General features: G+C 35.7%; 1 protein-coding gene across 1 annotated transcript in view; it reads left to right on the forward strand.

Annotated features, from left to right (window-relative positions):
- Positions 1–26,997, forward strand: part of CXHXorf66 (chromosome X CXorf66 homolog) — a 158,938-nt gene continuing 131,941 nt past the window's right edge. Inside the window, 1 exon segment of the mRNA XM_066249966.1 lies at positions 1–109. Coding sequence (XP_066106063.1) covers positions 1–109 — 109 coding nt within the window.

A 26,997-nucleotide genomic window follows, 5' to 3' on the forward strand; every position in this document is an offset into this window, starting at 1 on the left:
ATGGCTGCATCCCACAGCTCTGCCCCTGAGAAACAGGAACTGCCGACAATGGAGCCCTGTGGGAAGACAGAGGTTGGTGTTCGGAGGGACAGCAGACAGATGGTAAAGGGTACAGGGTAGTAAGGTAGTTTCAAAACAAATGTCAAACATTCTAAATTATTGCTCTCATGTGTATCCCCTTTTAAACTGCCTTTGTTTCAATCACCATCTGCCATAATCATAAAAACATTTACTTGTTATGATGAATATTTGCTCCCCTTTTTGAGTGGTAGTGCAGAAGGTGACCTTCAGTACTCTATTCCTACTATTTAGCCTGTAGGTTTCTCAATGTCACAAACTGAGGAGTTTTAGTTAAGTGACACCAGTAGACCATATATGAGAAAAATAATATTTCTAGTTTCTTTCAAGGTTTATGATTTCCTTTTGAGCTTACCATAATTTATGGCATCTTAAGGGGCAAGGTTTATAAAAACTAGTTACTTTAGGTAATATATTTGTAAAATTAAAGTACTATAAGGTTTCATACAAGCATCAAATTGAACAGGAGGAAATTCTTTTTTGGTAAGGTGTCATAAAATAAGATGAGGTGAATTTATTAATAAGGGTAATGAATGTTTCTGACTCAGTCTCTTTCCTTATTTTAAAACATATTGATAAAATAAGTAAAATTATAAAAAGATATAATTACTAAATACTATTAATATCAATTGTTACTATCAAAAAATCCATTTTAAACATTTCATTTTATAAAATTTCACTTGTCTATGATGTTTTTAATCTTCTGAGTTATAGACTAATTAAAATCAATAAATCGAAGAATTAATCTGTATGCCAAAAAACATATATTAGTTCAAGTAATATCATTTAGTTGCTTTTGCCTTTACTTTATCATCTCAATATACCAACTTATTCTTGTTTCCAAGATAATTTATCATAAACTAAACTGAAGCTAACAGTAACTTTATCACAAATAAAAAAAGACCAAGACCCTGGCTGGTTAGCTCAATAATAGAGCATCAGCTGGGTGTGTGAATGTCCCAGTTTCTATTCCCAGTTGGCACACAGGAGAGGTTCCATCTGCTTCTCCATCCCTCCCCATCTCTCTCTCTCTCTCTCTCTCTCTCTCTCTCTCTCTCTCTCTCTCTGTGTGTGTGTGAGTGTGTGTGTGTGTGTGTGTGTATCTATCATTTCCCCCTCTTGCAGCCATGGCTCAATTTGAGCAAGTTGGCCTCAGGTGCTAGGGATGGCTCAATGACCTCCACTTCAGGTGCTAAGAAGAGCTCAGTTGCTGAGCAACAGAGCAATACCCCAGATAGGCAGAGCATCACCCCCTAGTGGGCTTGTCAGGTGGATTCTGGTCGGGGCACATGTGAGAGTCTATCTCTGCCTCCCCTCCTCTCACTGAATAAAAAAAAAATGTGACCAAGATAAATCTGATACAAAAAGCTGTAAGTCATGGTCAAAAGGAGTGGTACCTTCAATATAATGTCATGGACTAAAACTAGCCAATTTTCCTGAAGGAAACAAGGAGGTTTGGGTTTGCTGTCAAAAACTGCAAACTAAGCTTTAACTACGGACTCTCAAGGATCCAAGTGAACTCCAGCCAAGGAGAGCTTAATTAGCAAAGCTGGTTTGGGTTTTAAATTGCACAAGAAAAAGAACCAATACAATATGAAAGCATACTATGGTGTAGTGTAGCAAGAAATTCATTTTTCTACCATGTGCGTGTGTAGTAAATTTGCAAATTTTGTTAACATTTATTTAGATTTTAAACAATATTTTTGTGTACATTACTAGAATATAATTCTTTTGTTTTATTCTTATGTATTCTTTCTGAGATTTTAATATATTCAAAACCAAACACAAATATACATGCCCCTTCATTTTTCATAAATATGAGCATACTATATACAAGGTATTTTTTTAACCTGAGAGATCTTGGATATCAGTCCATAGCAGGACATTAAGAGCAACTATGGGAGGGGGAGGGGCACTAAGAAAACTAGATAGAAGGTGACAGAGGACAATCTGACTTTGGGTGATGGGTATGCAACATAATTGAACGACAAGATAACCTGGACTTGGTATCTTTGAATATATGTATCCTGATTTATTGATGTTGCCCCATTAAAAAATAAAATTATTTAAAAAAAAGAGCAACTATGGCATGTTTCTTAAATGTTAGTAGTTTTGGGTCCTACTTGGTATTTGTGAAAGTTGAGACTCTAGGTCAATGGTAGTCAACCTGGTCCCTACCGCCCACTAGTGGACATTTCAGCTTTCATGGTGGGCGGTAGCAGAGCAGCCAAAGTATAAATAAAGAGATTTAACTATAGTAAGTTGTTTTATAAAGATTTATTCTGTCAAACTTAGCGAAAATCAGACATTAAGTACTTGGTCAGTAATTATTATTATATGCTTTCACTTGCTATGCCTCTACTTTATAAATTTTATAAAGTAAAGATACTTCCCGACTTTATAAATCACTATTACTGTGGAACCGGTGGGCGGTTAGAAAATTTTATTATTAACAGAGATACAAAAGTGAGCAGTAGGTATAAAAAGGTTGACTACCCCTGCTCTAGGTCAATAATGGGAAAAAATACAATTCCAGTATTTGTCTACCAAAGTAATCAAGCCATTTGGAAGCTACATTTATTTCTGCTAACCATGATTCAATTAGACATTCCATTTCTAATACTCAGAAACCAGTACAGCTAACTCCAATTATCCATCTAAATGGGAGCTAGAGAAAAAGCTAAAAAGAAAGTTTCATATAACCCATAGATACACACTTTGTTAGAGATACTGACATGGGAAAACTTTTAAGGTACTTATGGGAGAGTTTGTGAATTGCTTCTATAGTACCCAAAATATTCAGAGTCCAACAGATATTGCTAAGGCTTCCCACTTGATCCAAGTTCCATTATTCAGCCTTCTAGTATCTCACAAAAATTATCTTGCTTATTTGATTTAACTAATGAAAAGATGTCGGGTTTTAGCTGTAAAATTTTTGATAATACAATCTTCTCACTCGTGGTCCCATACAAAGTCATTTCACATCTAGATCTTTTCCATGGGACTCCTGATCTATCCATTTAAAAATTATCATAGTCTGTTGGTTAAAATCTAAGATTTTATTGCCACACAAGCCTAGGTTCTGATTCTGCCTCTATAATTTGAAAGGGCTGTGATGTAATTTCTGTGATACTTTCATGTTTCTATAAAATGGAGATAATACTAGAGCCTACCACATAGGTTTGTTGTAAAGATTAAATGAGACCATGTATTCATTCTCTTTATTTTTTAAAATTTTATTTAAGACACTACACTTAATTTTTTAATTTAAAAAATTAAATTTAACAGAGTGAAATAGACCAATAAGAGTACATAGATTTCAATTAAGCATTTCTATAGTATTTGAACCGTTGATGACGTTGTGTACCGATCATCGAAAGTCAAACCATTTTTTGTCACTGTATATTAGTCCCTCTTTAATCCCTCCCAGACCCCTCGCCCATATCAACCTCCTTTGGTACACACTTCACTTTTATCTATGTCCATAAGTCTCAGTTTTATATCCCACCCATGTGTAAAATCACATAGTTCTTAGCTTTTTCTAATTTACTTAGTCACTCAGTATAATGTTATCAATGTTCATCCATGTTGTTGTAAATAATCCGATGTCATCATTTCTTATGGCTGAATAGTATTCCATTGTATATATGTACCACATCTTCTTTATCCAATCCTCTATTGAGAGACACTTTGGTTGTTTCCATGTCTTGGCTACTGTGAACAATGCTGCGATGAACATGGGGCTGAATGTGTCTTTAACTACCAATGTTTTAGTGTTTTTTGGGTGGCTACCCAGTAGTGGGATTTCAGGGTCATTTGTTAGTTCTATTCCTAATTTTTCATGGAACTACCATACTTTCTTCCATAGTGGTTGTACTAGTTTACATTCCCATCAGCAGTGAGTGAGGGTTCCTTTTTCTCCACAGCTTCTCCAACATTTGTTACCTCTCTTGTTGATAATAGCTAATCTAACAGGTGTGAGGTGACATCTCGTTGTAGTTTTGATTTGCATTTCCTAATACCTAGTGAAGATGAGCATCTTTTCATATATCTGTTGGCCATTTGTATTTATTCCTGGGAGAAGTGTCTATTCATGTCCTCTTCCCATTTTTTATTGGATTGTTTGCATGTTTGTTGCTGAGCTTTGTGAGTTCTTTATATATTTTGGATATTAGGCCCTTATCTGAGCTGTTGTTTGTAAATATCATCTCCCATTTGGTTGGCTGCCTTTTTGTACTCTTGTCCATTTTTCTTGTTCTGCAGAAGTTTTTTAGTTTCATATAGTCCCATTTATTTATTGTTGACTTTACTTCCCTTGCTTTCTGCTTAGATTCATAAATTGTTCTCTAGAGTCAAGGTCCATGAGTTTAGTAACAATATTTTCTTCTATGTACTTTATTGTTTCAGATATTATATTTAGGTCTTTGATCCATTTTGAGTTAACTTTTGTGCATGGAAACAAGGTACAGTCAAGTTTCATTTCTCTGCATGTGGCTTTCCAATTTTCCCAGCACCATTTATTGAAGAGACTTTCTTTTCTCCGTTGTGTGTTTTTGGCTCTTTTGTCAAAGATTATTTGCACATATATATGTAGTTATATTCCCGGACTCTCAATTCTGTTCCATTGTTCTGTAGCTCTAGTTTTCTTCCAATAACATGCTGTTTGATTATGGTAGCTCTGTAGCATAATTTGAAGTCAGATAGTGTGATACCTCATTTTATTCTTTTTTTCTGAGGATTGCTCTGGCTATTTGGGTTGGGTTTTTTTTTTTTTTGAGATTTTATACAAACCTGGTAATTTCTTGTTCTATTTCCTTAAATAATGACACAGATTTTGATAGGGATTGCATTAAATTTGTATATTGCATTGAATATAAGACCATTTTAACTACATTGATTCTTCCAATCCATGAACATGGAATATATTTCCATTTTATTCTGTCTTTTTAAATTTCTTTCCAGAATGTTTTCTAGTTTTCAGTATATATGTCTTTCACATGCTTTGTTAAGTTTATTCCTAGGTGTTTTATTATTTTTTGTTGTTGTTGCAATTGTAAAAGAAATTTTTTTCTTAGTTCAATTTCTGAAATTCATCATTGCTGTATAGGAAAGCAGTAGGTTTTTGTATATTGATTTTGTGTTCAGCAAATTTATTTTATTGGTTTATTATTTCTAATAGTTTTTCATGGAATCTTTGGGGTTTTCTATATCATGGATCATGGCATCTGCAAAAGTGATACCTCTTCTTCTTCTTTCCTGATATGGATACCTTTTATTTCATTCTCTTGCCTGATTTCTCTAAGTCTTCCAGAACTATGTTGAGTAAGAGTGGAGAGATTGGGAAGCCTTGTCTTGTTCCATATTTTAGAGGAAAAGCCTTCTGTTTTTCACCATTTAGTATGATACTAGTTAATGGTTTCTCTTATATGGCCTTTATTATGTTGAAGTAGTTTCCTTCTATACCCATTTTATTAGAGTGTTTTAAACATCAAGAGATGTTGTATCTTAACAAATGTCTTCTTTTGCATCTACGATAGAATCATATGATTTTTGTCCTGTGTTTTGTTAATGGAGTGTATTATGTTGATAGATTTACATTTGTTGAACCATCCTTCCAAGGAGGCTCCTGGAATGAACCTCCTTGATTGTGATGAATTACTTTTTTATGTCTTGTTGTATTCAACTTGCTATTATTTTGTTTAGGATTTTTGCATCAGTATTCATTAGAGAAATTGGTCTGTAGTTTTTTAGTGTGTGTGTTGTCCTTGCTAGGTTTTAGTACGAGGGCTATATTGGCCCCATAAAATGTGTTACAGAGTATTGCTTCTTCTACTTTTTGGAAGACTTTGAAAAGGATAGGTACCAAATCTTATTTGAATGTTTGGTAGAATTCACTAGTGTAGACCTGGAATTTTATTTTTTGGGAGGTGTTTGATTGTTGTTTCCATTTCTTCCCTGCTATGGATCTATTTAGGTTTTCTACTTCTTCGTAATTCAGTCTAGGAAGATTGTATAGTTCTAGGAATTTACCCATTTCTTCTAGATTGTTGAATTTGGTGATATACAATCTTTTATACTTTTCTTCTATAATCTTTTGCTGTGGTAATTTCTGCTGTTTCATTTTAGATTTTGTTTATATAAGTCCGTTTTCTTTTTTCTTTAGTGACTTAGTGAGTCTAGCTAGGGTTTTGTCAACTTTACTGATCTATTTAAAAATCCAGCTCTTCATTGTATTAATTTTTTCTATAGTTTTTTGTTGGTGTTATTATTCTCTGTTTTATTTATTTCTGCTCTAATTTCTACTATTTCCTTTCTTCTGCTGACTTTGGGTTGCCTTTGTTCTTTTTCTAGTTCTTTAAGATGTGATATTAGGTTGTTTACTTGGGATCTCTCTTGTTTCTTGATATAAGCCTATAATGATACAAACTTTTCTTTTGTTTTATTTTTTTAGTGAGAGAGAAAAAGACAGAAAAAGGAACAAAAAGGACAGACAGAAAGGAAGGGAGAGAGGTGAGAAGCATAAATTCTTTTTTGTGGAACCTTAGTTGTTTATTGATTGCTTTCTCATATGTGCCTTGACTGGAGGGGGGTGGGCTACAGCAGAGCAAGTGACCCCTTGCTCCAGCCAGCAACCTTAGGCTCAAGCCTGTGACATTGGGCTCAAGCCATGAACCTTTGGCCTCAAACCAGTGACCACTTTGGGCTCAAGCCAACAACCTCACACTAAAGCTGCTGAGTCCTTTGTCAACCTTAATGAGCCCACACTCAAACTGGCAACCTGAGGGCTTCAAACCTGGGCCCTCAGCATCCCAGTGTGATGATCTACCCACTGTGCTACTGACTGGACAGGCAAATTTTCCCTCTTATTACTGCTTTCACTGCATCGCAGAAACTTTGATATGTTGTATTATCATTCTCATTTGTCTGTATATATCTTTTGATTTTTCTTTTATTTTTTCTTTGATCAAGTTGTTTTTTAGAATTATGTTGTTTAATTTCCACACATTTGTGGGTTTCTTTACTTCCTTTTTGCAATTGAACTCTAATTTCAAAGATTTATGATCAGAAAACATGCATAATTTCAATCTTCCTGAATTTGATGATGTTAGTTTTGTGGCCCAAAATATAGCCTATACTTGAGAATCTCCATGCACACTTGGAAAGAATGTATAATCTGATATTCTGGAATAAAATTTCTGTAAATTTTTGTTATATCCATTTGGTCTCTAGTGTGTCATTTCAGGTTGATATTTCTTTATTGATTTTATGTTCTGATGTTCTACCTAAAGCCATCAACCTTGTGTTGAGATCTCCAAGTATGATTTTTTTGTTTCTGCTTTTAGATCAGTTACTAGTTGTCTTATATAGTTTGGTGCTCTCTGGTTCAGTGCAGGCATATTAAGAAGTATTATATCTTCTTGATACAATGCCCACTTAATCTTAATAATTTTTTTTATCTTTATCTCTTGATACCTTTGTTTTCTTGAAGTCAGCAATGTCAGATGTAGTATTGCTACACCTTCTTTCATTGGGTATTATTCTTTGAGTACATTTTGAGTGTACCTTTGACCTTGCAGTTTACATGTCTCTTGAAGGCAGCATACAGCTCAGTTTTGCTTTTTAATCCAATCTGCTATTCTGTGCCTCTTTATTGGTGAATTTAGTCCATTTATATTTAGGGTAATTATGGTGCTTAAGAATTTCCTAAAGCCATTTTCTGTTTTGTTTTTTGGTAGCTTTGTATCTGTTTTGTTTCTTTTCTTTGTGTTTCTGTCAGGTTTTGGTTGTTGGTTGTCACAGTTGTGTTGGTGATTGAGGTGTGTTCTTAAGGCTTTGTAGCTTCAAGGCTCTACAGCTTTAGCTATAGTAATCTCAGGCCTCTGAGTGCTGTTCCCTGCATCTCAGCAGACCAGGGGGCCAGACATGGAGCACCTGTGTTCTTCAGGGAAGAAAGTGGCTCTGGTGACTTAGTTTTAGTGCCTGTCACTGTCACCCTCCAAACCCTGCAAGATGAGGAAAGTGGGATCTGGGAATCTGAAGGGCTGCACTTTGCTTTTCTCTGTTACTGTGTGAGTGTGGACTGCATGTAGGATGAAGGGTCACAGTCAGTGATCCCACAGTCTGCCACAACTTTGGATTCTATCTCCCTCTCTGTCCCTCAAATTTTCCATTCCTCCACACAGAAGGAGACCCAGTCACTCTGTGCTTTTCCCCAATCCATAAGCCCAGCACACAGAACACTTACAGCCAGTGCTTCCCTCCTCTCCATAGCCCCAGTTGTCAAAGCCCATACAGTCCTAGCTTCCTTCTTCTCCATAGCCCTGGCTGAAAATAAAACCCACTCACTCCAGGCTTCTCTCCTTGCCAGAACCACAGCAAATGAAATCCCAGACAGTCCAGGCCTTTCTCCTCTCTGGAACTGACTCTAAGTGTGTCTTATCTCCAGTACCCTTCTCAACCTTTCCCACCTTTAGTCCTTTTGGTGCACAGATCTTTCCCACATCTGCAAGCCCTGCTGGGGTTTCTTTGCTGCATTATAGTTGTTTGCTTTGTTGAAATCTCAAGGGCAGAGATAAGGGGTATCTCTTAAACCACCATTACTCTGATATCTGTGCATTTGCTCTTCAAATAATTCCTGGACATAGAAAATTCTCAAAAAAGTAATTATTATTATAATTAACAATAATAATATCAGTTATATGACTAAAAGGATTTGTTAGATGGGTTCTCAAATCTAACTGATCAGCAAAATAACAGGTTTTTGCTGTGAACTTAAATCTTCATTTCTCTGAGATAAGTGCCCAGCACTATAATTACTGGGATATATAGTTCTTGCATGTTTGATATTTAAAAGAAACTGCCAAACTCTTTTTCCAGAGTGTCTGTACCATTTCCATCAGCAATGTATGAATAATCCTGTTTCATCACATCTTAATCAGCATTTGTTTTTCTCACTAAATTTAGCTCTTCTGATGGGTACATAGAGGAATTTCATCATGACTTTAATTTGCAATTCCTTAATAACTAAAATTATTGAACATATTTTCCTATGCCTATTTGTCATCTCTATATCCTCTTTGGTGAAATGTTTCTTTGTGTCTTTGCCATTTTTTAAAATCAAGCTATAGATAAAACACATTGAGAATTTAATTAGACTCATAAAACAGATTTTATTTTACTTTTAATTTATTTATTTTTGTTTTAGTTTAACAATTCAAAAGCACATATTATAAAATATTATTTTAAGTACTTTGAAATACTTATTTGAATTTAAGAGAAATTTAATCTTTCAGAAGCTGTTATCTCCATTTCACAGTTGAGGAAACTGAGGACACAGAGACATTCAATAGTTTACCTAAGATTATACAGATAACAGGTGATAGAGCTAGGATTTAAACCTAAGCAGTAATGGTTACAAGTTTAGTAATGTATACATAATATTAGAACTGACAAATATCTGAAACAGAGGGAAAGGGGTTAAAGTGTAAGAAAGTATATCTGAAATGAATATCAGTAAACATTGTATTGAATTAGTGGATCTAGAAATACAGATTAAAGTACATTATTTAAAGTTATAGCCCTGGCCAGGTAGTTCAGGTGATTAGAGTGTTGTCCCAATATGCCAAGGTTACAGTTCGATCTCCAGTCTGGACACACAAGAATCAACCAATAAGTAGAACAACAAATTAATCTTTTTCTCTTTATCTTTCTCTTTCTCCTTTCCTGTCTCTCTCTAAAACCAATATATGAATTTTTACATATTTTATTTTATTGATTTGATTCTAGAGAGAGGAATGGAGAGAGAGGGAGAGACAGAAACATCAATCTGTTCTTGTATGTGCTCTGACAAGGGATCAAACCAGCAACTTCTGCTGTTTGGTATGGTGTTCTAACCAACTGAGATATCTGTCTAGGGGCTAAATCTCTCTATATTTATATATACATATATTTTAAAAGATAAGATTATAAAGGTAATCATTAAAAGTCCTTAATAGTGTAATAATATAACTAATAAAATTTTAGGAAAGTGAGAAGTAGCTATAAGTAGTAGCATAAGTACACTAATTCCTTCATCTTACTAGAAAGTCAAATAAATATGTCTAAAATTTATAAATAAATAAAAGTAGAAACATATTTATACTTATGTAAATGTCTAGTCAATATGTTGTACACCTGAAACTAATACACTGTATGTCAACTGTAATTGAAAATGAAAACTTATTTTTTAAACCATATTACTTAGAGTAATGATAGTAATAATCAGAAATACTCAAAACTAGGATAGTTAAAAAGCAGTTACCTATGGAGACTAGAAACTAGCTATTAAACATGATAGTTTTTCTTCCACTTTGTTCAAAGTTTTACAAACTTTAGGTATTATTTCTGTAATAAAAACAGAAGATGTTTTAAAGCACTGCAGATGATTCTGATAAGGCCAGGTTTGATAGCCAGCAAACTAAATTACACCCAGTATTCTTGGCAGGAGGGGTCTTCAAACATAGGTGAGGATGAATGATTTAGCATGTTGCACATTGGTCTGAGGTTACTAGGTGCTTTGGTTCTAATTGTGGTATCCTGAATTTGCAAGTCACTGCCCTTCCACTCCCAAACTGTCTATCTTCAAACCCAGAATCAGAAGTTTGGTGGAAGGTTAGCAACATTGTTAGGGTGGAAGATAAAGAACTAATTAATTTCTGTTTTCAAAATTCAAGCCCCTGTCACAGTATGTAAATGGATCTCAATTTTAGGTAATAAGCTGTTCAAATGAAGGCATTTGAAAAAGCCATATGTACACATGGTTACAAAATTCAAGTACCTTAAAAGGATGTACAGAAAAAAATAAATCTCCCTCAATAACAGACTCCATAACTTCCTTGCCAACATCAATCATGTATTAACATTTTTATGTGTTCTTTCAGATTATGCATACACACACAAATACATACATATAACTAGGAGCATAACCTTCACACATTATCTTGTTCCTCACTTCATTTTTCTAATATTAATATTTTGAGGGATTGTTGCAAACTTCACATATATATCTACTTTATTCTTTTTAATAGCAGCATGATATCCACTGGCATGGGTATACTATATTTATTTAACTAGTCTCCCACTTATGGATAATTTTATTACTATATTTATATATGTTTACCATTACAAAAAATACCATAGTGACCATCTTTGTGCAAAAAGGGTTTATCCTTATTTTTACTTTGTAGAACACATTCAGAAATACATTTAATATATACATACATATGTGTATGTGTATCTTCCCATATTAGCAATTTGATGTCTGTATAATATTTTGTCATATGACCACTGAATGTACCATAACTTATTGAAGCATGAAATTAACCATTATATATATACACACATATATATGATGATGTACTTAACATACAATTCATCAATTCCACTTCTAAGTATCTACTTAAAAGAACTGAAAACTTTGTCCAGAAAAGACATACACTCAAAGGTTCATAGAAACATTATTTATAATAGCCCCAAACAGGAGACAATTCAAATGTATATCAACTGATGAATTAATTAACAAATTGTGAAATTAAAAGAAATAAACTATCACTGACAGACCCAACATGAATGAACCTCAAAAATATTCTACTAAATGAAAGAAGTCGAACACAAAACAGTATAGTGACAGAAAGCAAATCAGTAGATACTTGAGGTCATAAGGCTTGGAAGAGTACAAATGGGCACAAGGAAATTTTTTAGGATTGTGGAACTGTTCTGTAACTTGATTATAATAGTGGTTACCCAACTTTATACAATTACTAAAGTTTGTCCAAATATACACTTAAAATAAATAAATCATATTGTATGTAAATTGCAGTTCAGTAAAGTTGAAAATTTTCTAAAAGGGAAAGATTTTATGCTTTCCTCTTTGCCAAAGTGCCAATCAATGCTAGTTGTACAGAGTTAAGTTGGAAGAAATATGCCAAGTGGACAATCATATCAGAAAGGTACCACATTCAGAGTACAAGAAATCCACAACCCATGCAGACTGCTTTCTTCTTGGAGGATGGCATGTATAACATTTCTTTCTTCTAAATTTTAGCCATCTGAGATGGTGCCTCCTCCAGTCTCTAGGTCTTTCTTGAGGCTTCTTTACCCCTTTCAGAGTCTAAGATGTGTGTCTGTGTGTGTGTATACACTCAAATATATATATATATATATATATATATATATATATATATATATATATATATATATTTAAACTATTAGTTTCCCTTTCCATATTTCTTTCTACCTCTGTGTTTCCCACATCTTAGTCACAAACTCTTTGTGGGTTCTACCCAAGAATACAGCTACCATTTTTACTTATCAGCATGGTCCTTTACATTTATAATATGTATATATCTTCCCTCAACCTTATACTTTTGAATCTTTTGCCCTCCCCTATTCCTGACACAGCTCAAATATTCCTCTCTACCACTTATTTAAGGAGGTCAAAGGAGAGAGACAAATTCTCTTAAAGGATAAAGTGCATGGGCTAACCCTCCTAAACCTGTTTTCTCAGGTAACCTAATGGGCTTAAACATTAAACAGCCCTGCCCCAGGAATGTAACTGCAAATTGGAGGAGACATGTCACTGGAGGCTTAGAGAAGTCCAGCAAGATTTTTCACAGTTATTTCTCCAATCCTGGGATTCACCTGGGACCAATGTGATGGGAGTTTTACATATTTATCTTTGGTGGTGTCCACAGAAACTTCTAAGTGTATCAGGACATTATTTCAATAAAATTCACACTAAGCCAAGAGAGCCCTTTTCAATTCCCTGTCTCAAATTATATTAAACTCTGCTGACCAACTGACCACACTAGACAAGTTCAAAAGATTTGCACCTGAAAATAACATGAGGCCTGACTAGGTGGTGGTGCAATGAATAGAGTGTCGAACTGGGATGTGGAGGACCCAGGTTTGAAACCCCGAGGTCACCAGCTTGAGCACGGGCTCATCTGGTTTGAGAAAAGCTCACCAGCTTGGACGCAAGGTCACTGGCTTGAGCAAGGGGTTACTCACTCTACTGTAGCCCCATGGTCAAGGCACATATGAGAAATCAATCAGTGAACAACTAAGGTGTCACAACAAAAAACTAATGATTGATGCTTCTCATCTCTCTCTTCATTTCTATCTGTCTGTCCCTATCTGTCCTCTCTCTCTCTCTGTCTCTGTAAAAACAAAAAAACAAACAAACAAACAAAAATCCATGAGGACTGCCTATCAGATTAGCAAAGTTAAGCAGGTTCATAAGGCCCAATTGGCTGATTTATAGGGGAAATTCATTTTTGTATACGTTTGTGTTAAAATATATACAAGTACACAAAAATGTATAAAAATATGTAGTATGTCTCTGGGACAAGAATTTAGCCACAATGCTAAAAAATTTCCTTATGCATACTTTTTGGCATAGGATTTGACGTGAGATAGACCTGGATTTGAACTCTGATACCACCACCTCCTTCCTAACTTGTATGACCTCTGTCACAGTTTTTCCTCTATAAAATCAGGGCGAATAGTGGTACTCTGGCAAAACCCGGGAAAACATGCACCTATATTATGCTTTCTTTTATCAGTAGGATGATCAGTAGTCTGAGACTCAGTGGGTGTCCAGGATGTGGGATTTTGTGTGCTAAATCCAAGAAGGCCCTAGCCAAAATAGAACTAATACCACGTCCACATCACCTCAAGACCATAACTTCTTAACCAGTCAGTACTACAAAGCATCAGAACCATTCTATAAGACCATTTTGACCCTTTATGAAGCACCAACTACACACGAGGCCCTTTATATAAACTAGTGGTTCTCAAACTTGAGTGTGCATCAGAGTCACTTAGCTCATTAAAACACAGATTCCTGGGCCTACCCTTAGAGATTCTGGTTCAGTAGATCGTGGAAACACATATCAGGCAATCAGTATTGCAATCAAAGGAAAGAAGATGAGAAAGTAGGAATTCACAAGATGGATGCATCAAGTAAACACTGTGAAGTTTACAACTTACACTGGTTTCCCTAACAACACTGAGTGTTTCCTAAAATAGGGACCTTGTCTCATTCATCCTTTATATATAACCCTAAGCATGCATAGCCCAGTACTGTGTACACAACAGGTGCTTTACAGATATCAACAACTCTGTCCTTGATGCCTACTTTGAGGAGACAGGTCTTTTATTCATTAGCTGGATAATGCCTATTATCTCACATGATTGGTATGCTGCTTTTCAGCACTCTTACCCTGAGATTGACTAGCACTGCCACAAGATGGACTTTATTTAGTGGCCTTTCATTCACTTATCACATATTTATTGAGCCCTTATTTAGGCTCTGGACATAACCCTGAATGCAATCAATTGCTTTTGTATCAGCCAGACCTGGGTACAAATCACTGCTTTTCACTGACTAGCTTAGGCTGGTCACTATGCACTTAGGCAACTTTACCTTGGTCACTTCATCAGAAAATGGGGATGGAAATCCTACTAATTTTATGAGATTCCAGGGCAAATAGAATGAAAAGACGAGACTGGCATTGTAATACAGCTGAGCACAGTGTGGGGCACCAGCAAATGTTTCATTAGATATCACTCATCATTACCCTCCTTGCCTTGAAACACTGCTGTGTGACCACAGGGTGTTGTGGGTGGAGTGAGCCTAGAATCCCTGCAAAGTCACATTTGATCCCCTTCTAATTGGTTGGCAATCCTGGGGCTCAAGTGGAAGGAGATCGAGTGAAAGTGATTATCAAACCCAATTCCAAGGACCTCTTAACTGTTTTAAGAATTAAGTATCAACCAAGGATTGATGTTTGCCTGCTAAGGCAAACATAACACTTGATAGGCTAAGGTTGAGACATCTGGGCACCAAAAAGACTGATGTTCAAAGTAAGCAATAGGGCTCTGATGAGGATTCAGTAAACTAATTCATGTAAAACACTTAGCACAAGGTCTGGTCATTAAGACATACTCAGTGAATACGAGCTACTATAGAAGAGCCATGGTTCCCACTCTTAAGGAACCATTTAGTGTAAAAGCCTACCACTAATGGGGTGCATACTGGACTTGTTGGAAGGGGCCTACAAAGGTGGGATTTATACAGCACAAACAGGGCCCCCAGCCTCAAAATGTATTCCCTGGGCCCAGATGTACAAAGCCACATACACTATCATTGTTAGAAATAAATTCCTTACATAAAGGGTGGCAAATACATAGCACTTGTTCTCAGGACTTCACTTCTTGCATGGAGGGTAGACAGTACTCTGACCCACAGAGCCCAGACAGGACCTTAGATAACTCTTCTTTACAAGATATTCTAGCCAGAAACTGCCATAACACCTAAGGTGGCCAGGAAATTCTACCACTTGCCACACTGATTTATAGGTTCTCTCTCATTTCTTTTCATTTTTAAATTTGGTTTTATAATTAAGTTTATCTGTCACTGTTTATAATATATTTTATTGAAATCATTGTAAATTGACATCCAAATGAAGAGATTATACAGAGAGATTTTATGTATTTTATATCTAGGCTTTTGCAAGGATAACATTTTAGAAACAATAATACAACCAACATATTGATATTAGTATGATCCACTAATGTTATTCACATTACTCCAGTTTTACTGATATTCATTTCTCTGTGTCTGTGTGCAAGTACACACATGTGCATGTGTGTGCACTTAATTTTATATAATTTAACACATATGCAGGTTCATGTATCTGCCAAGACATTCAGGATACTGAACTGTCCCTTAATCATAACGATCCCTTTGGTTACCCTTTTATAAACACGTGTATCCTCCTCCAAGACCACAGTCCTCATTCTTAAACCATCAAAGATACTGGTCTATAGTTTTCTTTCTTTGCAGTGTCTTTACCTGGTTTTGAAATAAGGATCATGCTTGCCTCATAAAGGGAGCTTGGAAATCTTCCCTCTTCTTGAATTTCTGAAATAGCTTGAGAAGGATAGGAGTTAGTTCTTCTTTGACTACTTGGTAAAATGTGCCTGTGAAGCCATCTGTTCCAGGACTTTTATTTTTTGTGACTTTATGGATAACTATTTCAATTTCATTTGTTGTAATCAGTCTCTTTAGGTTTTCTGATTCTTCCAGATTGAGTCTTGGAAGATTGCAGGTTTCTAGAAATTTATCCATATCACCTAGGTTGTCCAATTTTTTTGGCATATAAATCTTCATAATATTCTATTACAATTCTTTGTATTTCTGCAGTGTCAGCTGTTACTTCTCCATTGTCATTTCTAATTTTATTTATTTGATTCCTCTCTCTTTTTTTCTTGATGAGTCTGGTTAAATGTTTGTCAATGTTTACGTTTTGAAAATACCAGCTCTTGGTTTCATTGATCTTTTGTATATTTTTCTTTTTTTAGCCTCTATGTCATTTATTTTTATTCTAATCTTTATTTTTTCCTTCCTTCTACTTTCTCTGGGCTTCATTTGTTGTTCTTTTTCTAGTTCTTTTAGAAGCATGGTTAATTTCTTTATTTGAGCCTTTTCTTGCTTCTTAAAGTATGCCTGTAATGCTATGAACTTTCCTCTAGGACCACTTTTGCTGTGTCCCATAAATTTTGAGTTGTTGTATGATTATGTTCATTTGATTCAAGAAAATTTTTTATTTCTTCATTGATCTCATTGTTAATCCATTTGTTATTTAATAATATGCTATTTAACCTCCAAGTGTTTGAATGTTTTTCAGTTTTTCTATTAGTTGATTTCTAGTTTCATGCCATTGTGATCAGAGAAGATGCTTGATATGATTTTATTTTTTTTTAAATTCTTGAGATTTGTTTTGTGTCCTAATATGTGGTCTATACTAGAAAGTGTACCATGAGCACTCAAAAAGAATGTATATTCTTCTGCTTTGGGGTGAAAGGTTCTGAAGATATCCATTAAATCTAGTTGTTCTAGTGTGTCCTTTAAGGCCACTATTGCTTTGTTGACCTTCTGACTGGAGAATCTATCCAATGATGTTAATGGGGTTTTCAAATCCCATACTATTATAGTATTGCTTTTGATCGTGCCCTTTATGTCCATCAAAATCTGCTTTATATATTTAGGTGCTCCTCTACTAGGTGCATAGATATTTCCAGAGCTTATATCCTCTTGTTGGAATGCTCTCTTTAACATTATGTAATGACTCTTAATCCCATACTATAGCCTTTGTTTTAAAGTCTATTATGTTAGATGTAAGTATTGCTACCCCAGCTTTTTTTAAAATTTCAATTAGAAAGAAGTACTTTTTCCTTTTCTTTATCTTTATTTTATTAATTAATTTTAATGGGGTGACATTGATCCAACAGGGTACATAGGTTCCGAGAAAAGATCTCCAGGTTATTTTGACATTTGATTATGTTGCATACCCATCAACCAAAGTCAAATTATCTTCTGCCACCTTCTACCTGGTTTTCTTTGTGCCCTACCCTTCATCCACCATCTCCCTTTCCCCCTCCCACCATACCCCTTCCCCTGGTCACCACCACACTCTTGTCCATGTCCCTAAGTCTCATTTTTATGTCCCACCTATATATGGAATCATATAGTTCTTAATTTTTTCTGATTTACTTATTTCACTCAGTATAATGTTATCAAGGTTCATCCATGTTGTTGTAAATAATCTGATGTCATCATTTCTTATGGCTGAGTAGTATTCCATAGTATATATGTACCACATCTTTTTTTATTTATTTATTTTTTACAGAGAAAGAGAGTGAGTCAGAGAGAGGGATAGACAGGGACAGACAGGAATGGAGAGAGATGAGAAGCAGCAATCATTAGCCTTCCGTTGTGCGTTGCAACACCTTAGTTGTTCATTGATTGCTTTCCCACATGCGCCTTGACCGCGGGCCTTCAGCAGACCGAGTAACCCCTTGCTGGAGCCAGCAACCTTGGGTTCAAGCTGGTGGGCTTCTGCTCAAACCAGATGAGCCCACGCTCAAGCTGGCTAGCTCAAGGTCTCGAACCTGGGTCCTCTGCATCCCAGTCCGACGCTCTATCCACTGTGCCACTGCCTGGTCAGGCCACATCTTCTTTATCCAATCTATTGAAGGGCTTTTTGGTTGTTTCCATGTCTTGGCCACTGTGAACAATGCTGCAATGAACATGAGGCTGCATGTGTCTTTACTTACCAGTGTGTTTGAGTTTTGGAGGTATATACCCAGTAGAGGAATTGCTGGGTCATACTTTCTTCCATAATGGTTGTACTACTTTAGATTCCCACCAACAGTGGATGAGGCTTCCTTTTTCTCCACAGCCTCTCCATCACTTGCTATTACCTGTCTTGTTGGTAATAGCTAATCTAACAGGTGTGAGGTGGTATCTCATTGCAGTTTTGATTTGCATTTCTCTAATAGCTAATGAAGATGAGCATCTTTTCATATATCTGTTGGCCATTTGTATTTCTTCCTGGGAGAAGTATCTGTTCATATCCTCTTCCCATTTCTTTATTGGATTGTTTGCGTGTTTGTTGCTGAATTTTATGAGTTCTTTGTATATTTTAGATATTAGGCCTTTATCCGTGCTGTTGTTTGAAAATATCATCTCCCATTTAGTTGGCTGTCTGTTTTGTTGTCAGTTTCTCTTGCTGTAAAAAACTTCTTAGTCTGATGTGGTTCCATTCATTTATCTTTGCCTTAACTTCCTTTGCCTTTGGAGTCAAATTCATAAAGTGCTCTTCATAACCAAGATCCATGAGTTTAGTACTTATGTTTTCTTCTATGTATTTTATTGTTTCAGGTCTTATATTTAGGTCTTTGATCCATTTTGAATTAATTTTAGTGCAAGGGGACAAACTGTAGTCGAGTTTTATTCTTTTGCATGTGGCCTTCCAGTTTTCCCATCACCATTTGTTGAAGAGGCTTTCTTTTCTCCATTTTGTGTTGTTGGCCCCTTAATGAAAAATTATCTGACCATATATATGTGGTTTTATTTCTGGGCTTTCTCTTATGTTCCATTGGTCTGAGTGTCTATTTTTCTGCGAATACCATCCTGTTTTGATTGTCATGGCTCTATAATATAGTTTGAAGTCATGTATTGTAATGCCCCCAGCTTTGTTCTTTTTCCTCGGGATTGCTTTGGCTATTCAGGGTTTTTTATACTTTCATATAGACCTGATGATTTTTCCGTTTCTTTAAAAAACCACATTGGAATTTTGATGGGAATTGCATTAAATTTCTATATTGCTTTGGGTAACATAATCATTTTGACTATATTTATTCTTCCTATCCAAGAACAAGGAATATTCTTTCATTTCATTATATATTTTTCGATATCCCTTAACAATACTTTATAGTTTTCATATATAGGTCCTTTACATTCTGTTATGCTTATTCCTAGGTTTGTTTTTTTTTTGCAACCATGAAGGGGATTTTTTTTTATAATTTTATTTTTATAATGGGGCGACATCAATAAATTAGGTTACATATATTCAAAGATCAACAACTCCAGGTTATCTTGTCTTTCAATTATGTTGCATACCCATCACCCAAAGTCAAATTGTCCTCTGTCACCTTCTATCTAGTTTTCTTTGTGCCCCTCCCCCTCCCCCTTTTCCTCTCCCTTTCCCCCTCCCCCTGTAACCACCACACTCTTATCAATGTCTCTTAGTTTCACTTTTATGTCCCACCTACGTATAGAATAATGCAGTTCCTGGTTTTTTCTGATTTACTTATTTCACTTCGTATAATGTTATCAAGATCCCACCATTTTGCTGTAAATGATCCGATGTCATCATTTCTTATGGCTCAGTAGTATTCCATAGTGTATATGTGCCACATCTTCTTTTTTTTTATTATAAATTTTTATTAATGTTGATGGGATGACATTAATAATTCAAGGTACATATATTCAAAGAAAACATGTCTAGGTTATCTTGTCATTAAATAATGTTACATACCCCTCACCCAGAGTCAGATTGTCCTCCGTCACCCTCTGTCTAGTTTTCTCTGTGCCCCTCCCCCTCCCCCTAACTCTCTCCCTCCCTCCCTCCTGTGTCCTCCCTCCCCCCACCCCTGGTAACCACCACTGTCTTGTCCATGTCTCTTAGTCTCGTTTTTATGTTCCACCAATGTATGGAATCATGTAGTTCTTGTTTTTTTCTGATTTACTTATTTCACTCCGTATAATGTTATCAAGATCCCACCATTTTGCTGTAAATGATCTGATGTCATCATTTCTTATGGCTGAATAGTATTCCATAGTGTATATGTGCCACATCTTCTTTATCCAGTCTTCTATTGAAGGGTTTTTTGGTTGTTTCCATGTCTTGGCCACTGTGAACAGTGCTGCAATGAACATGGGGCTACATGTGTCTTTATGTATCAATGATTCTGAGGTTTTGGGGTATAAACCCAGTAGAGGGATTGCTGGGTCATAAGGTAGTTCTATTTTCAATTTTTTGAGGAACCACCATACTTTCTTCCATAATGGTTGTACTACTTTACATTTCCTCCAACAGTGTATGAGGTTCCTTTTTCTCCACAGCCTCTTCGACATTTTCTATTACCTGTCTTGCTAATAATAGCTAATTTAACAGGTGTGAGGTGGTATCTCATTGCAGTTTTGATTTGCATTTCTCTAATAACTAAAGAAGATGAGCATCTTTTCATATATCTGTTGGCCATTTGTACTTCCTTCTGGGAGAAGTGTCTGTTCAAGTACTCTTCCCATTTTTTTATTGGATTGTTTGTTTGTTTGTTGTTGAGTTTTATGAGTTCTTTGTATATTTTGGATATTAGGCCCTTATCTGAGCTATTGTTTAAAAATATCGTTTCCCCTTCAGTTGGCTTTCTGTTTATTTTGCTATCAGTTTCTCTTGCTGAGCAAAGACTTCTTAGTCTGATGTAGTCCCATTCATTAATTTTTGCCTTCACTTCTCTTGCCATTGGAGTCAACTTCATAAAATGCTCTTTAAAACCCAGATCCATGAGTTTAGTACCTATGTCTTCTTCTATGTACTTTATTGTTTCAGGTCTTATGTTTAGATCTTTGATCCATTTTGAGTTAATTTTAGTACAGGGGGACAAACTGTGGTCCAGTTTCATTCTTTTGCATGTGGCTTTCCAGTTTTCCCAGCACCATTTATTGAAGAGGCTTTCTTTTCTCCATTGTATGTTCTTGGCCCCTTTATCAAAAATTATTTGACTATATATATGTGGTTTTATTTCTGGACTTTCTATTCTGTTCCATTGGTCTGAGTGTCTATTTTTCTGCCAAAACCATGCTGTTTTGATTGTCGTGGCCCTATAATAGAGTTTGAAGTCAGGTATTGTAATGCCCCCAGCTTCATTCTTTTTCTTTAGGATTGCTTTGGCTATTTGGGTTTTTTTATAGTTCCATATAAATCTGTTGTTTTTTGCTCCATTTCTTTAAAAAAATGTCATTGGAATTTTTATGGGAATTGCATTAAATTTGTATATTGCTTTGGGTAATATAGCCATCTTGATTATATTTATTCTTCCTAACCAAGAACAAGGAATATTCTTCCATCTCATTATATCTTTCTCAATTTCTCTTAACAATGGTTTATAGTTTTCATTATATAAGACCTTTACATTCTTTGTTATGTTTATTCCTAAGTATTTTTTTTTTTTTGCATTCGTGAAGGGGATTATTCTTTTGAGTTCATTCTCAATTGTTTCATTGTTGGCATATAGAAAGGCTATTGACTTCTGTATGTTAATTTTGTATCCTGCGACCTTACTGTATTGGCTTATTGTTTCTAGTACTCTTTTTGTGGATTCTTTGGGGTTTTCGATGTATAGGATCATATCATCTGCAAAAAGTGATACCTTTACTTCTTCTTTTCTGATATGGATGCCTTTTATTTCTTTGTCTTGTCTGATTGCTCTGGCTAGAACCTCTAGTACCACATTAAATAACAGTGGAGAGAGTGGACAACCCTTTCTTGTTCCTGATTAAAGGGGGAAAACCTTCAGTTTTGTGCCATTTAATATGATGTTAGCTGATGGTTTATCATATATAGCCTTTATCATGTTGAGATATTTTCCTTCTATACCCATTTTGTTGAGAGTCTTAAACATAAAATTGTGTTGTACTTTATCGAAAGCCTTTTCTGCGTCTATTGATAAGATCATGTGGTTTTGTTCTTTGTTTTGTTGATATGGTGTATTATGTTAACCGTTTTAGGTATGTTGAACCATTCTTGAGATTCTGGGATGAATCCCACTTGATCGTGATGTATTATTTTCTTAATATGTTGTTGTATTCAGTTTGCTAGTATTTTGTTTAGTGTTTTAGAATCTGTATTCATTAGAGATATTGGTCTGTAGTTTTCTTTTTTTGTGCCATCTTTGCCTGGTTTTGATATGTGGGTTATGTTGGCCTCATAAAATGTGTTTGGAAGTATTGCTTCTTCTTCAATTTTTTGGAAGATTTTCAGTAGAATAGGAACCAAGTCTTCTTTGAATGTTTGATAAAATTCACTGGTATAGCAGTCAGGTCCTGGACTTTTATTTTTGGGGAGGTTTTCAATGGTTTTTTCTATTTCTTCTCTACTAATAGGTCTGTTTAGGCTTTCTGCTTCTTCTTGACTCAGTCTAGGAAGGTTGTATTGTTCTAGAAATTTATCCATTTCTTCTAGATTGTTGAATTTAGTGGCATAAAGTTTTTCATAGTATTCTACAATAATTCTTTGTATATCTACGGTGTCCATGGTGATTTCTCCTCTTTCATTTTGGATTTTGTTTACATGAATTCTTTCTCTTTTTTCCTTGGTAAGTCTTGCCAAGGGTATGTCAATTTTATTGATCTTTTCAAAGAACCAGCTCTTTTTTCTATTAATATTTTCTATAGTTTTACTGTTCTCTATTTCATTTATTTCTGCTCTGATTTTTATTATCTCCTTTCTTTGGCTAGATTTGGGTTGTTTTTGTTCTTCTTTTTCTAGTTCCTTAAGGTGTGAAGTTAAGTGGTTCACTTGGGCTGTCTCTTGTTTGTTCATATATGCCTGAAGTGATATGAACTTCCCTCTTATCACTGCTTTTGCTGCATCCCAAAGATTCTGATATGTCGTATTGTCATTTTCATGAGTATGTATATATCTTTTGATCTCTGCACTTATTTCTTCTTTGACCCATTCATTTTTTAAAAGTATGTTGTTTAGTTTCCACATTTTTGTGGGATTTTTTTCCTCTTTTTTGCAGTTCAATTCTAGTTTCAAGGCTTTATGATCAGAAAATATGCTTGGTACAACTTCGATTTTTCTGAATTTGCTGATGTTGTTTTTGTGGCCCAACATATGGTCAATTCTTGAGAATGATCCATGTACACTGGAGAAAAATGTATACTCAGTCACTTTGGGATTAATTGTCCTGTAGATGTCTATCATATCCCGGTGCTCTAGTGTTTTGTTTAAGGCCACTATATCTTTGTTGATTCTCTCTTTGGATGACCGATCTAGAGCCGTCAGCGGTGTATTGAGGTCTCCAAGTATGATTGTATTTTTGTCAGTTTTTGTTTTAAGGTCAATAAGTAGCTGTCTTATATATTTTGGTGCTCCTTGGTTTGGTGCATATATATTAAGAATTGTTATGTCTTCTTGATTCAGTGTCCCCTTAGCCATTATGAAATGGCCATTTTTGTCTCTAAGTATTTTTGTTTCTTGTAGTCAGCATTATCAGATATGAGTATTGCTACGCCTGCTTTTTTTTGGATGTTATTTGCTTGGAGTATTGTTTTCCAGCCTTTCACTTTGAGTTTGTTTTTATCCTTGTTACTTAGATGAGTTTCCTGTAGGCAGCATACAGTTGGATTTTCTTTTTTAATCCATTCTGCTACTCTGTGTCTTTTTATTGGTGAGTTTAATCCGTTTACATTTAGTGTAATTATTGACACTTGTGAGTTCCCTATTGCCATTTTATAGATTGCTTGCTGTTAGTTTTGTGTCTTCTTTTATCCTTCTCTTTCATTTTTCTATCTTTTGTTTTTATTTGGTTGTATTCCATACATCTTTCCTCTATTGCTATCTTTTTTATCTCATGTGCTTCTGTGGTGGTTTTTTCAATGGTGGTTACCTTTGAGTTATGAAAAGGGTCCCTACCCTGTTCATTGTAGCGCACAATTTTGTGAGTACTTTTGCACTCTATCGTCCTTTGCTACTGTTAATCTCCATCCTCTCTCCCCTTTCTTTTTGTTGTTGTCACAGTTCAAATTTGGTTTTATTGTGTTCTTATTGGAGCTTTTACTTGTGGCTTTATTTTTTTTTTTTTGTTCTTTGTATCTGATTGGAGAACCCCCTTTAGTAATTCCTGGAGTGGGGGTTTTCAGATGATAAATTCCCTCATCTTTTCTGTATGTGTGAATGTTTTTATTTCTCCTTCATATTTGAAGGATAGCTTTGATGGGTATAGTATTTGTGGCTGAAAGTTCCTCTCTTTCAGGACTTTAAATATTGGAGTCCACTCTCTTCTAGCTTGTAGAGTTTCTGCTGAGAAATCTGATAATAATCTAATGGGCCTTCCTTTATATGTTGTATTCTTCTTTTCCCTGGCTGCCTTGAGAATTTTTCTTTGCCATTGCTTTGTGCCAATTTCATTATGATGTGCCTTTGAGTAGGTTTGTTGGGGTTAAGAAAACTTGGAGTTCTGTTTGCTTCATGAATTTGAGGCTTTAGTTCTTTCCACAGGCTTGGGAAGTTCTCATCTATTATTTGTTTGAGTATGTTCTCCATTCCATTTTCTCTCTCTTCTCCCTCTGATATACCTATTATTCTTATGTTATTATTTCTGATGGAGTCCGATAATTCTTGTAGGGCTATCTCATTTTTTTTAATTTTTGAGTCTCTTTCTTCCTCTCTCTATTGTGCCTCAAGTTGCTTGTCTTCTATTTCACTAATCCTCTCTTCTATCTGGCCTGTTCTATTAGCCAAGCTTGTTACATCGTTTTTCAGCTCGTGAATTGAGTTTTTCATCTCTGTTTGATTTGTTTTTATAGTTTCAATTTCCTTGGACATATATTCTTTGTGTTCATTGAGTTGTTTTCTGAGCTCCCTAAATTGCCTTTCTGTGTTTTCTTGTATATCTCTGAGTATTTTTAGAATTTCTATCTTGAATTCTCTGTCATTTAACTCCAAGGTTTCCAATATATTAAATTTTTTTTCATAGATTTTTCCTCTTCTATCTGTGTTACCTCTCTTTCTTTTGTATCCATGATATTTGATTTTCTCTTCCTTAATGGCATCTGAGGGTGGTTTTGTTGATAGTATTAATGAGATTTAATAAAAAATAAAAAGTTAAAAAAATAAAAAATTGAAAAAAGTTGTTTTTTTAAAAAAAAATTAATAATGAAATAAAGAAAAATAAAATAAAATAATAATTTTTAAAAAGGAAATTATCCCCCCTCCTTTTTTTCTCTCCTCTCCTCTCCCCTCTTTCTTGAGAAAATCTTGTGGTGAACTGTGAATTATATTGTATTTAATAGAACAAACAATGCCTGTAATGGAGGGCCTGAATTGGGGAAAAGTAATAAAGGGGCAAGAAAAATAAATAAAAAGGGGGGGTATGGACCTACAAAAAGGAAGTAATGAAAAAATTTGGATCAAGAATAAAATGATTTGCATTTAGGTATTGGTTGACTAAGAGTTATGATGAGAGAAGTAAGAGGGAAACAGGAAAATGGGGGGACAAATTAAAAAATTTCTATTGTATTTAGTGGAACAAGAGCTTGATAAAATGGAGAGCCAGGGATGGGAGCACTGCTAGTGAGTTTAAAAGGTGAAGTAAATCCCCCCCCCCAAAATGCCACAAACATAAGTTTGAGTCCCAGATAAAATTATTTGTTTGTTATTGAGGTTTGAATGAGAGAAGACGTAAAGGAAAAAGAAAGAAACTAATATAGAGGGAGAAAAGAAGACAGAGAGAGAGAAAAAAAGAGGGAACCACTAAAAGAAGAAAAAAGGAAAAAGAGGAGCAAGAGAGAGAGAGTTAAGGGTTTTGGAGTGCAACCCTCATAGAGAGAAAGGAAGAGGAAAGAAAAGATAATGGGAGATGTAACACTTATGGGTAGTGTAGTTCAAGGAGAGGAGAGAGAAAGACCGGTAGGGAGTTAAACGACCAAATTGGAGGAGGAAAAAAAAAAGAAAAAAGAAAAAAAATCAAGGATGAAGATAAGAGAAACAAACAAACAAATATAATAAAATGGGATAGGTTATAAAGTCTGCGGATCATTCTGATTTTGAGAGGTTATCTTCTTGCTTTTTCTTTTCTCTCCCTCTTCCTGGTCGGCGACTCTGTACCCCGGGTTCTGCCCCTTTGGCACACTCAGGTAGAGGTTTGCAGTTGATAAGTCTCTATGGCGATGTCATGTATTGTGCTTCAGTCTTGTTGGCAGTCGAGGCTCATTAGCGTTTATAGGCTCCCACAGTGAGAGAGTTTGTGTTCCAGGAGCCTCTCTCCTAGTCTTTCCTTCCTCAACCAGCAGCCTGAGAATCCAGCTATGGGGTTGCTGCTGCCTCTGCCTGGATAGTAAGAGGCTCAAAGAGCGGGCAACTCCCCACTCTTATTTCCACTCAGCACAGGGCTCTGGGTAAGGCTCAGTCAGTCAGAGCTGCTAGCATAATCAGCCGGGGCTTTCGCCTACTCAAAGACCTCTGGCTCTGCCACTCTGTCCGGTAACACGGGTGGGTCTGTGCGTGCAGACCAGGATGTTAGACCGGAAGTCTCACCCTCTGAGTGAAACCCCCTGCCCGCACTGAAAAGTTCCAATGTTGGAATTGGCTCTTGCTCGTCCCCATGTGCCACTCTTTCAAGTTGCTGGGGCAGCCTGTGACTCCACCCTCGGCCCACACAAAGGCCCCCGACTCTGCCCCTCTGTGGGACAACACGGGCTCCCACTCCGGAGGTGCTGGGAGGAGTCTCCTTCCCACTCTCCGT

This window comes from Saccopteryx bilineata, chromosome X (genome assembly GCF_036850765.1).
Source record: "Saccopteryx bilineata isolate mSacBil1 chromosome X, mSacBil1_pri_phased_curated, whole genome shotgun sequence".
NCBI lineage: Eukaryota > Metazoa > Chordata > Mammalia > Chiroptera > Emballonuridae > Saccopteryx > Saccopteryx bilineata.